The sequence below is a fragment of the Falco punctatus genome (genome assembly GCF_963210335.1).
Source record: "Falco punctatus genome assembly, chromosome: 2".
NCBI lineage: Eukaryota > Metazoa > Chordata > Aves > Falconiformes > Falconidae > Falco > Falco punctatus.
Window position 1 is genome coordinate 24848983 of NC_137581.1, and position 12954 is coordinate 24861936.

At 38.1% G+C, this 12954-nt stretch overlaps 1 protein-coding gene across 6 annotated transcripts in view; it reads left to right on the forward strand.

Moving 5' to 3' along the window:
• The window catches only part of FRY (FRY microtubule binding protein), a 217527-nt gene that overhangs the window by 147395 nt on the left and 57178 nt on the right, over nt 1–12954 (forward strand). For all 6 annotated transcript variants that reach the window (XM_080377495.1, XM_080377492.1, XM_080377493.1 and 3 more), the window contains exons 32-36: nt 1179–1435; nt 3387–3533; nt 7479–7647; nt 8394–8484; nt 10234–10316. In XM_080377495.1, the coding sequence (XP_080233621.1) occupies nt 1179–1435; nt 3387–3533; nt 7479–7647; nt 8394–8484; nt 10234–10316 (747 nt within the window). The remainder of the gene's footprint in view (nt 1–1178; nt 1436–3386; nt 3534–7478; nt 7648–8393; nt 8485–10233; nt 10317–12954) is intronic.

Consider the following 12954-nt stretch of genomic DNA (forward strand, 5'->3'; position numbering starts at 1 on the left):
TATGCCCACTCTGAGACTGTTCCTGGGAACAATGGCGTTTTGAGATGTATCTCTCTTTTAATCTATCTAATGCTTTGCTCTAGTTTTTATACAACAGAATGTAATGTCTGTAATCGTGGGAATTCTTACTGGCTCTTGAAATCCCTTTCTGTTGTTTTTATTCCGTCTGTAGGGGCTAGAAGAAGGGTCAAGGAGCAATACATCATCCATTTCTCAGTGCCCAAGATACCATAAATAACTGTTGTAGAAAAAATTCTGATGGCTCATTTATCTTAAAAAACCCAAATGTTGTTCATTATTACTGTTACCATCTATTCATGTTGCTGTAGTGGCTGTGTCATTTAAAAGAACTCAGATACAGAGTCCCAATCAAAGTCCCTTTTTATACATCTGGAGTCATAAGGAGGGAGAACAGTGTATGTCTTGAAGATTTTTAAATACCAGGCAGCAAGGAAAGAGAGGAAATGTTAACTGTATTGATTTTACAGAATAATTCTGGTAAAGAGAGCTAATGTGGTTCACCTTGGCAGGAAGCCTGTCACTGTATTTCTTAACCCAGATTTTCCAAATCCCTTTCCCTTACTTTGCAATTCTTTTTTTATAAACTATATAAAGTGCTGTATACAAGCACTCCTGGACTGACAGCTGACTATTAATTTTACAGGCCTCCCCACAGGAAGTAAGACTCCTAATACATGCAAAATGTTTTTGTAAACTTGGTATAAGTGCCTTAAGATTTAAACTATACCTTAGAAATGTGGAGGTTGATGGGGTGCTTGTAATTCTGCAGAACACTCTTCAGTGTTCATTGTAATTCTCCAAAAGCTCTGGAAATTCCAGAATAACCACCAGTAACTGAATTATCCTTTTCCCTCTTTATGGACATCCATTTCACTTAATACATAATATGTCACAGTAACAAGGGATGACTTTCTGTTTCTAAACCCAAACTATGTTAGTTATTTTAGACAGAAGACCTGACCAGTTGCTTGCTGTTATTGAGCATTAAATTAACATTTCTGTTCAGGAAGCTCAACTACATGTTTTTGTATGCTTGTGGTTTGCAAGATAAAAACCATCAAGTGGTCTAACACATGGCAGAAATCTGATTTAAACCATGTATTTAAGGTTTCTTTCATAAACTGATATGTTGTCCTTTTCAACTTTTACTATTTTAGAGGTAAGCCAGAGATTTCCAACAACACATCCAAATGGAAGACAGATCATGCTTACCTATCTGTTACCATGGCTTCATAACATTGAACTTGTAGACAACAGACTGCTGCTCCCTGGTTCAAGCCCTACCACTCCAGAAGATGAACTGAAGGACAAGGATGGGGAAATAGCGGTCACAAGTGGACTAAAAGGCAATGGCTGGGGCTCTCCTGAGGCCACATCACTGGTTCTTAATAATCTCATGTACATGACAGCTAAGGTAAAAAAAGCAAAACAGACAAAACAATCTGTAAAACAATTCCTGAAATACTCAAACTTAGGTTTCTTAAGCAAAAGGTACTTGGGTTTTTTCTCTCTGATCCCAGAAATTTTGCATCTGGAACAGTCTGTTCTAGTCAGACACAACCTTGTTTTTGGAAGGAATTCCTTCAGTTTTTCTTTTAAGGACAATGCTAAAACTGTTATCTCTCAAAACATGGACAAAGAAAAATGTTTTACCCTTTTATAAAAAACCAACTTAATACTTACAGCATTAAAAATTACTTACAGAGGAACTAAATTCAGTTCCCTCCTGTATCACCTCCTGGGTTAATGTCTAAGGTTTATTTGAGGGTGAGAATGAGCACCTGGAATTTGTCCTACTGAAGCTCTTGTACTTTCTAAGAAACACTTCAATATCCTTTAAGATAGAGAAAAGGAAAAAACAGTATAAATTTCTAAGGTGCTAGTTAAAGCATTCTATTGTAAAAAGAAAGCTATTTTACATCTCAGGTCCTAAAAAAGGACATGGGATTCCTTTTTTCCAGTTACTGTTTCAGGCAAAATGCCTGAAACAGCTGGTGAAGAAGGTACTGGGAATCCATCTTTTCCTTCTCTTTGCTGAGTTGCAGGCTGCTATACCAGTGTGCTGTGCCTGCTCTGGCACTGCTTTTGCCAGATTCAGTACATACCTCTCAACTGCTAAATACATAAACCCCAGGAAGTAATGCATGGGGCCTATGTCATACAAGACAGGGTGCCTCACATATTCTAACCTGCTCAGGGTTAATCCTCTCTCAAGCAGAATGTGTGTATCCATGCTATATAGCAGTTGATTCTGGATCTTGCCTCATGCTGAGGTCCTGTAACTAAAACAATTATTATTTTGGTCACATTTTGTCATATGAGCATGTCTGACATAATGCGGGGGCTGTGGTTCAGCCCACCAGAAAGTTTTTTTGATACTTGTATATCCAGGGGATGATACTGACTCATGAATTGTCTGATGGTACAGTCTCTAGGATATTGTTAGAGGAATTTTATGGGTTGAAAAGAGATGTGATGCAGACTCACCTTTACTGCCTATCAGCAGCAGTCCTCGGAGTAAGTTGCATCCAAAACCACACAAAGTGTTTGTTCCAGAGTGAACAAGTATGCTTTCTTCAAACCATATTGATTGAAGAACTACCTTTGAGGCTGTACGAGTGATACTGAAACTGGCATCAGGCACCTAGAAGTGCCAAAGTAGAAGACAGTAGATGTAGATGCCCGTGACAGTGTAGATGTAGCTAATATGTATTAAATCATTTTCAGAAGAGCATGACCTGCAGATTGCCACTCCTCTCCTAGCAGAATGTCAGTCTGTGCAGTGCTTAAAACAGTCTTCTCAAAGTGGGAGCCAGTTGCATTACATAGGGAACGGAACAGCTTCAGTTCTGCACTCCCACATCCTGGATGCACACACTAACAACTGACTGGACAAAAGGAAGTCATTCCTATAACCATGTCTTGCAAAAGGGAGCAAAAGCTGCTCATTTTCATTGCGAAATGCTTAATTCTGCTAGGATTTACTCGGGAGAGAGTTGCCAAATTGTTCACTACTGTGAAGGCTGAAGCACTTAGGTACAGACATGCAGAGCCAGAACTGCAGTCGCTTGAACAATGGTAAAGATGAAACCAAATAAGCTGCTTGAATTTAGGATCAACTTTTGAATTTACATTCCTGGAAGCTTTCTTTTTATTTTTTTTAAAGTCCTTCTGTGAGTCTGAACCTAAATACGTTTAAATAGAATTTATGCTTTGGAGGCTATGAGGTAGCTTTTGAAAATACTGTTTTGTCACTTTTTACAGCATTTTACTGCTGGTTTTGCATAAGAAAATGCTCTAAAAGAGCATGCCTTAGTTTGGAGATCTGCATATTTCAAGAAATGTATGCCTATGATCCTTTGCAGTACGGAGATGAAATTCCTGGACCAGAGATGGAGAATGTCTGGAATGCTTTGGCCAACAATGAAAAATGGAGTAACAACCTTAGGATAACACTGCAGTTTCTCATTAGTTTGTGTGGTGTTAGCAGTGATACCATCCTTTTACCTTATGTAAGTGTTTGCACTTTATTTTATTTACTATTAGCTGCACAGGTTTAAATGAAGGTAACAGCTGTCACCTGCAGAAAATTAATTTCTGTTTCAAAAATAAGAAGTACCAAAGTATTCCCTAGCTCACTAAAATAGTGAGAATTAGCCAAGAAACTGAAATTCAAGAAAAGAATTGAGTAGTGGGAATCTCAGTCTCCACCAGCAGAGCACACCTCATTTCAATCAAGAGGTGGGCATCTCAAGCAAAGAGGAGCTTTGCATGTCTGTGTAAGAGGCCAGTAACAGGGCCTGGCCATAAACTGCATGAGAATGGATGAGAAAAAGAATTAGAAATATTTTTCCGTGTCAGAATTACATTAAAATATGCAATTTATATATGTATTTAACATTAAAAAGGCAGAATGGATGTTCAGAGGTTAAATAACTTGCATGAAGAATGAAGACAAGTAAAAATATTAAATGCTTATGATTTTTCTCAGTAATCAAGTTTACAAAGCTAGTAGTTAAATTTGGAAAGTCCTTTAAATAATGGATGTTATATCATGAATGGAACATAACATGCTATAATCTTACTAGGTTTTTTGTTGTAAAGATTTAGGCATTACTTCAGAAAAGTGTGTAATTTTAAGAAAGTGCTACATTCTCTTCTCCTTTAGCAGACTAAGACTTTCTGTGGGACACCTCAAGAGACACAAGATAGCTAACATTTATAAGCTTCTTACCATATCAACTTTTGTCATTGCATGGCTGTCAAGAATTATATAACTGTTCCTGCAATGTGCAAGTCAAACTGTGCAGGATATTGTTATTATTCAAGTTAAAATAAAATCAGGGCTGTCTGAGAAAAGCATGATAGTCCCATTCCCATGTTCCTTATTGCTCAGTTGCTGGGTGAAACAGAATCTAAATTTAGTAGATTTTCCAGCACAATTATAATAGGCTGGTTTATTAGTTACCCTCTTCCTATTGATTTCTGAAATAAATTTGAAATTACTATTAATTGATTAAACTTACTTAAAAAGCCTCATAAACATACTTCATTTACAGCTGCTGAAATAATACTTCACTTAAAATGTTTATGATAACTGCTATGCATAATAAAATAAAGGAAATATAGAAGCCTGTAAAGATTTTCAAGATGTTGTTACTGTACCATAGACATCCTGTTGGTTTCCTTTTATTTGTATGGTTTCTTGTTCTGTGTTCTCAAATCAGTGCATATATATGCAAAGTCAGCATGGCCTAGCTAATCCAAAGAGGAGAGATTTGAAAGTGGAGTTGGTGTAAGAACAAGCTCAAGGTTTATATGAGAAGAAGGCAAAGGGGTTGATCCCAAGTATGTTGAGGATAATAAAGATGTTTCCATCAATTGTGACAAAGTGGCAGAGGCTCTCCGTTCAGTGTTCACCGTGCTTTGAGCAGGAGGTTAGATGAGAGACCTCCCGGGTTCTTTCCAACCTGACTATGACAGACTTGGGATTGAGCCCAAAGGTGGCCTCCATCAGGAGGAGCTTTCTTGACAGAGAACAAGTGGAAATCACAGAGATAAGAGATGATGTGAGGGCTGTTGTTGTATTTTTGACAGCTTACATAAAGGATTAGGGGCAGTTTCCTGAGAGGAAGGAGTAGTCCTGCGCTGAGTGTGTGTCTCACTCCTGAATATGTATAACCTGATTGGAAATGCCTGATAACCCTGTTGCCTCTTGCTCAGGAGCCCCTCATGTACCTCATCCCCCCATCCAGATACTTGCCAACCCAGAGGTCTCAACACATCTTTTTTCCAAAACTGTTGCCATCCCACAGCTCTAAGCAGCCTACATCAAACCCCCTTAGCACTTCTTTCTTCAAATCCTTTCCAAACCCCCTTGCCTTGAAGCGTTGGCTCTCATAGTCCTGTCCTCCTCCAGGACAAGACAGTCCTCTTACCCCACAAAGAGAGAAGTAGAAGTCTGTTTTGGCATCACCAGCTTTCTCTGCTCAGCAGCTCTTATTTTGCATGTGAGACTTTTCTGCTCTCCCTCCCAGGCTTCCAGTGGCTGTTCACAAGACAATCAGGTCTTCACTGGTGGCAGCAGCTGACAAGGTTCCTATGTTTTGTGCCACCCTGTTAGTCTGTGATTTGTAATGCTAAGTTAAATGTCTGATTCTCAGATTTTGCAAAATCTGAAAACATTTTCAATTTCTGTAGAAAGCCTGACTGTGTTTATGAGTCACCCCTTAGCTGATAGCTTTCTCTGGAGCAGGAAAATACTCGGGCTTATCACACACATCTGCTCAGTGTTCTGATAATGCCCTGGAGTTTACAGATAAGAAATCATACCTCACTCTGCTAACTACACAAGACTGCTCATACCATAAACATGTATCTTCCATTATCATGTAAATAACAAACACACATTACCAAATAAAGATAATTCGAACAGTTTATCAGCACTGTTCCAGCTCACCTGGGCTCTAAAGACCATGCAGTTGCAAGATCGCCAGTTTACCCATCTCCTTTTGGAACCCTCTGTGCCCCAAGGCAGTCACCAGCTGCTTCATGCCTTCAGCCATCTGTTCTGCCTGTGCAGGTCCAAGCCGAAAGCATGTCTGACTTACATTTTTTAATTTTTTTTTTAATCAGCTAAATTCATTGCTTTGTCTCTTATATTTCCTTTAAGCATTTTTTCCCAGTGTCCCGGTGCGAATTGCTGAGCTGTCCTTTCTTTCACATATGTACTGAAAGACTTCTCAGAATATCTACAGTTCAGAAACCTCTTCAGCAAAGACACAGTGTAGGGTACATGACTCCTGGGGTGAAAGAAGCTGGAAGTGGCACTGTCAGCCCAACTAGAAATGATCCTTGGAAAGGAGGTGGATTTATATCTGGAAAGCCCCTGGGAAATTCTTACCACAGTAAAAGAGACTTTGAATATGTGCATTTTCTCTAAGCCAAAGAAAAGGAGAGAGAAAAGAAGAGGAGAAAAGAAGCAGTCAGGAAGTTATTTTAGTGGAGGTATTTAAGAGTGTAAGCACAGCAGTACTTGGTGAGGCCAACAGGCAGTTCAGTCCAGTGTATTAGCTCCATTCTAAGCATCTATTTTGGGACATCTTTATAAACAAGAAGGCAAGCACACAGGGATGCTTCCCCATATGGTCTCCCAGCTCCAGCAGTTTATGAATCAAATGTTTTTGAGCCAGAGTCTCTGCTTTTAATAGCTATCGCATTATTTTTTCCTCAAGAATTCAGTCGCATTTGATCTGTGTCTGAGCAGTCCTCATTGCTGTGGTGCATACAGTGAGATTTGAGGTCTTATTAAAAATTTATAGAAATTCACAGAATTTCTATAAACAATACTCTCAAATTTTTCAAATCAGGATGCATGAATTCTATATACACATTTGCTCTGCCTTTCTTCCATGTGCTATTACTTTGATTACAGACATAAGTAGCTACTCAGAGCCTGGCTTATTCTTTATGGCTGCAGCTACCTCTTTCACATCAACTGTATCTGTAAATACAAGCATGAAGATTTGAGTGGATCTAGCTTTCTAGATGAGAAGATTGTTCCATTCAAGAGTGTGAGGTTCATCTTCAGTGGAAGTCACATACTCAAACTATAAATCCCTGAATGTGATTGAGAGTTAATACCAATATCCTTAAAAGATAGGTACCAAATTGGGGGCGGTGGGGGGTGGGGGTGGGGGTGTTGTGTATGTACCTAAACAGCTCATTTCTGGGTGGTAAGCAAAAACAGACTCACTCTGCTGGGGAAGTTACCTTGATTTCAAAGTGAGCTGTTTTATTTCTGTACGAACAAGATGGATGCAGTTGTGTGGTTGTGGTGTCTGTCCAGGAGTAACATTTGCATTCTGAGCCTTTTCAGTACTGCAGTGTAACGTGTATTGATCTCTTTGGAAATTCACGTTGGACAGAGTTTAATAACTTGCTATTTTCTTCTTTAGATAAAAAAGGTTGCAATATATCTATGTCGCAATAATACTATTCAGACAATGGAAGAGCTTCTTTTTGAGCTTCAGCAAACCGACCCAGTGAACCCAATAGTCCAGCATTGTGATAATCCTCCATTTTACCGTTTTGCTGCCAGTAACAAAGCCTCAGCTGCAGCTTCTGGTATGACCTAAATATACTTTTCAGTTATGTTCTCCTGCTCTTTTGAGTCATTGAAAAAAACATCTCTGACTTTTTTACCCGTTCAGACCTGTGTGTATATGAAGTGCAAGTTTCAGGGCCTTGTTGCGTATGTAAAATTACAGGGGTTTTTAGTTCCTAATGTTGTATATGCTTCATAAACATACGCTTAATTCTCTCAACTGTTCTAACAGGATGTTAACAATGTTTAGTGCTGTTCAGAACTCATATGAGATGGTTCTTCTACCACTAGTTTCTCAGAAAAAGAAGTAATCATCAAAGCTGTGATCACAAATACAGTGGAGCAGAGTTTCCTGAAAACTGAGAGCCTCAACTGCGGCAATTCTGTTTTCGAAGGCTCAATGCTATTTTCAAGCTGCAGTAGTCAAAGATATTTAAGAGACACCAACTCCAAATTTAACCTTGTCAGTGTTTTGCCAAAATCTTGGAAAACAGTAGGCTATATCACCTTAAAGTGAGCTTAGTTTAAGAAGTGGAAGAGCATAATTATGTTCATCTGTCCCTCAGAGCATGTAAACTTTACACCATTCAGCCCTGCAAGCAGGTTCTGGTTTGTAGAGTTAAGTGTTCATTCATATGCACAAGTGTTTCCAAGATGATCACTTTGACTGTGGCTGCTATAAAAATTTTAAGTCATAGGCTTTTATTGCTTTGCAAATACTGTCTGGTGCATGTAACAGGTGTTCTTATTGACATCTCATATACAGGAACCACCTCCAGCAGCAACACTGTTGTGGCTGGCCAAGACAGTTTTCCTGATGTAGAGGAGAACAGAATGGTGAAAGAGACTGATGAAAGGTTTGTGGTTTGCTGGGGTTTTTTCTCCAACGTGTATGTGTTTTCCTAGGCTAAGGGTGAGATGCTGGACAAAGTTCTGCATTGTTTTGTGAGGAGCTCTGATGTTCAGGCTGATCCTAAGTGGAGTTATCCCAGTAAGACCATTTTAAAATGAGTGTATGTAAAAGTTTTTTTAGAAAAAGCTGTTCACATGATTCTAGTTCCTGCCTGTTGTTTAATAATACATCACAAAGAAACATCTGTTAAACCTACATTAAATTAATAGTGCCAAGTAGATTGACGTTTTGTAGGCATTATCCACAAAGGAGAAAGAAAATCAAGAGTGTGTACCACATAATGACTACTAAAATCTTTGTGAAAAATCAGGTTTGACCAGACCTTTTGATTTCATAGACAGTGAGTAAAATGTAGTATGCAGATTTGTATCCGTGATTGCAAGGACACCTCCTTTGTCTGGATAAAATATCTTACAGAGGAAAACTGTAAAATATTTTGCTTAGAAATCATATATTCAGTTTAGTCCTTTCCTACTTATGGTACATACTGAAAAATGATGAATCAATAAATGCAAAGCTTAAGGGCCATCAGATCCTCTAGCACAGACAGATATCTATTTCTTCTCTCGCTGAAACCCTCTTATTTTTGTAAGAGAACTTTGAATGACTTCTAATAGCATTAATCAGTAAGTGTAATACTATTATATTAGTCTGTTGTTACTGATCGTTGGTAGTATCACTTCAGTAGTCCAACCCACCTTCCATATGTTCAGGGCTTAGAGGTCCAAAGAATTACGTCAGCAAACTTTTCTGTACTTCAGAACCTTTTGAAATGCTTGCCCTCTACCTGTTACAAACATGAGTAGCATTTTGTCAAGTGAGTTATGTCTATCTGCTAATTTCAATGTAAGGAAAAAATGGCACTTATCTTAGTACTAAGATTTCAAACTGAAAGTAAAGATGACTCAAAGTGATGGTTTTAAGCATATGCACTAGAAACATACTTAAAAGAAAGATAAAACTGTTTCTGCTCTGGATTGCTTGTTATTATTCTTTAGTTAAATGTTTATGGCCATATAGTTTTAAGTTAGATTTTTGTTTAAGTTAGTTAGTTAAGCAGGTGAGTTAGGCAAACTTAATGTCCTCCTATACTTCAACTGTGTTTTCAGGGTTTCTTGTCTTATGTGAATTTTAAATGTGACTCCAAAAAGGTTTTTGGCATTCAAATCTGCCAGAGACTGTATGATAAAAATGAAAGGAAGATTACAACGTTCTGATACTGGTATTCTGATTCCTGCTGAAAGACTCGTCAGAAAAAAAAAATAATTTGCCTGAATTCATTGCTGGCATTTACATTATCAAAGACACTAGAAGCTGTAAGTGCATCTGCACTTCAAAACTGATGTGTCAGTCTTAGAAGGTCTGTTAATATTGGCTTCATGAACAGTTTATATCTCAGTTCAGCCTTAGCACAGTTTCTTGCTTCGAGAAAATCACACATTTGCCAGCATGAGAATTTCTCCTCTGCTAAATTTTAAGAGTTTGTGACACAGGAGCATACTGTTAGAACTTCTCAGAAACTGGCTGTAAAAATCTTCTTTTGTGGAAAGAAACAGCATTACATTCACATTGCCGTCCGCTCGCACATAAAAGTGCATGCTTAAGGAAATGCTTGTTTTTGTAGAGTAAACATGTAGTCCAGATGTTTAATGCCAGTCTGTGTTTTTAATGAAGATTTTTCTTGTATTTGAAGGTTCAGTAATGTAATCAGAGCACATACCCGACTAGAATCAAGATACAGTAATAGCTCCGGAGGATCTTATGATGATGATAAAAGTAAGTTCTGTTACTCAATTTGATGAAGATTTGGTGTTTTGGTGGGAGGGGAAAACATTCTTATGACTGATGGAGGCTCTCTGTATAAACAGTAATGTAGCGTCACCATACAGGGAGTATCTTTATTTTGCCTTCATAACTTGTTTAATTAATTTCCTTTGTTTAACCTGGGCTCAGTCAAACCTATTTAAAGGCCAGAGAACTTCACAGAAGGCAGCAGCAGAGAATCCTCCAGAGTAGCATCTTGAACCTTTTGTACATGGCAAGGCAAAAGACTTCCAAGAGCATTACAGCAAGTACTTGGAATTGTGCCCTTCACCAGTATTTCCCTCCAAATCAAGTGCTGTTATATGAGCATGAAGAGGAGATTCAGGAGTTTCCAAAATGAGGTCTTATCCTCTTTAGGTTTTCTCTGCTGTCTGAAACCAGTTTCTGGCTGCACTGTGCAAACCTGTGCTAGATGGGAGAGTGAGATAGGGCTTCAGAACATGCTTGTTCTTTATGTATTTCTGCTAAATGGACTATAAATGGACACTTAATCCTCAGCAGAGGTTCCAAAGAGAACCAAGATATTTCTGTCAACTGTTGAATGACACTGTAAATTTTAGGAGTTGGATGGTTTGACTTCATTTCTGGAGTGAATTGTAAGGAAGCCAATTTACCGATTTCTATTAGGCCCTAACCAAATGTAAAAAAGGCAAGACCTTTTTTACTTTCATCTCTCACTTAATAAAGCCAGGTCAAATAATATAGAGGCCATAATGTCTTCTCTTGGTGCTATGGACACTATTTTGGGACAGTATTTTGACTTAAAAAGTAAAGATTTTATGTGCTCTTTATCCAAGTATTTTTTTGGCAGTACTTCCCTGCAAAAAATGGAAACACTGTCAAATACAATAAGATAAGATAATTTCATGTATGTCAACAACTATTTTTCATAATTGTGAAGCACAGTATTTACAAAATATTGTGTATGTGCATACTGCAGTATTTAAATACACAAAAAATATGCCACATATTAAACTCAGTGGTTTTTAGTACACTTGTTTTTCTTATGGCTTTCCAGTGCTGCAGCTACTAAAAATTCTTCAGCAGATGTTAATTGGAGCACCAGTGCTAATCTGATCTTCATGAGCGATCTTTTCAAAACAGAACAATGTTTATATTATCAGAACATTCTTCATAAGTAGCTGGTTTTGACAAGAGCTTAGAGCAATAAAAGGTTAAAAAATACTGAAATTTTATTTGCTCTTTTGGAATGTCTCCTCAAGCCAGTGCCCAGATGTTTTTTCCTGCCTGTACCTGCAAGGCTTATAGTACTGTGAATATTTATGCAAGGTTTCCTTCTCACAGGGGTTCTTTCCACAAATACATGAATACCTAGATGTGAAGTGAAATACACTTTACTTAGCTACTGACATTTATATAGAACTCTAAAAAGAAAGAGGAGTTCTTACACCATTTGTCATTCTGCAAGATAATTAATGCAACTTCCATTAAGAAAGTGCAACTTACTCCCTCTGGCAGGCAGCCCAGGCTGCGAAGGAGTTGGTGGTATGGCTTCTTTCTTCTGTCCAGTCTACTTGAGTGGACATGTACTGCTGAGGATATAAATAGAGAACACAAACCCACAGCACAGAAACTCAGTTGTTCAGGCAAAGATTGTATGTTAAGGTGCAAAGTGCTTCTTTTTTTTTTTCTCAGTCTGCACATAAACCTGTGAAAACAAAAGCAGTTTTATGTGAAACACTTAAATTGATAGTAATAAATAGTGACTGTGCAGTGCTTTTTATGTGGAAAGCATCTGGCAGACATCTGGTTAATCCTTAGAAGATGAATATGTGAAAATAATATACTTTGCTACATTATTATGTTGATTTATTCTTCTTTATCAGTAATGAATAAATCATCCTCCAGAGGATGAGAGAAATAAGTAGAGGTCTAAATCATAAAAATCTAAAGTGCTTCTTGGAAGACTAATGCTGAAGAATGGGAATGTTAAAACTATTTTAGTAGTAATTGGAGGAGCAGCTACTCCATTGAAGGGCTCCTGAAGGTCTGGAAACCTGAAGTCCTTTTGTCAAAACTGAGGACTGATGTGCATCAGGGAGAGCTAACTCTGCTACTTTTGTAGGTGTCAGAATAGTTTTGTTTCCTGTGGCAAACCTGACAAGCACCAGATACATGCTCTTAAAAAACGGGAAGTGCTTAGAGTTTCAAACCTACCTAAAATACAAAAGTGTAACCAAAAAAACCCCAGAGCAAATAATTATGCTCTCATTAAAAATCCACAAAGGACAGTGTTTGGGCATATGTCAAGAACAGGCCTGCAAAGGACATTTTCCATGGCAGTGCATCACAGACTGCCAGCCCTGGAAAGTAAGAACTGACCAATGGGAAAATGGTGAAGAATGAGAGGGACTAGAATACAGGAGAGATGAACAAAGCTGTGCAGCTGAGAGGAGACAGAAAGTGGTGGAAATACCTTACATGACCCATATCATTGCAGATGAACAGGTGGAAGAAAAAAGTTATTGCTCATTAATATACAGCAGCTGTCATACTGAAGCAAAGTTAAATACATCTTTGAGAAATTCAAGAGATAATTCATCCCTGTTGAAAGAAAATTACCCTGAAG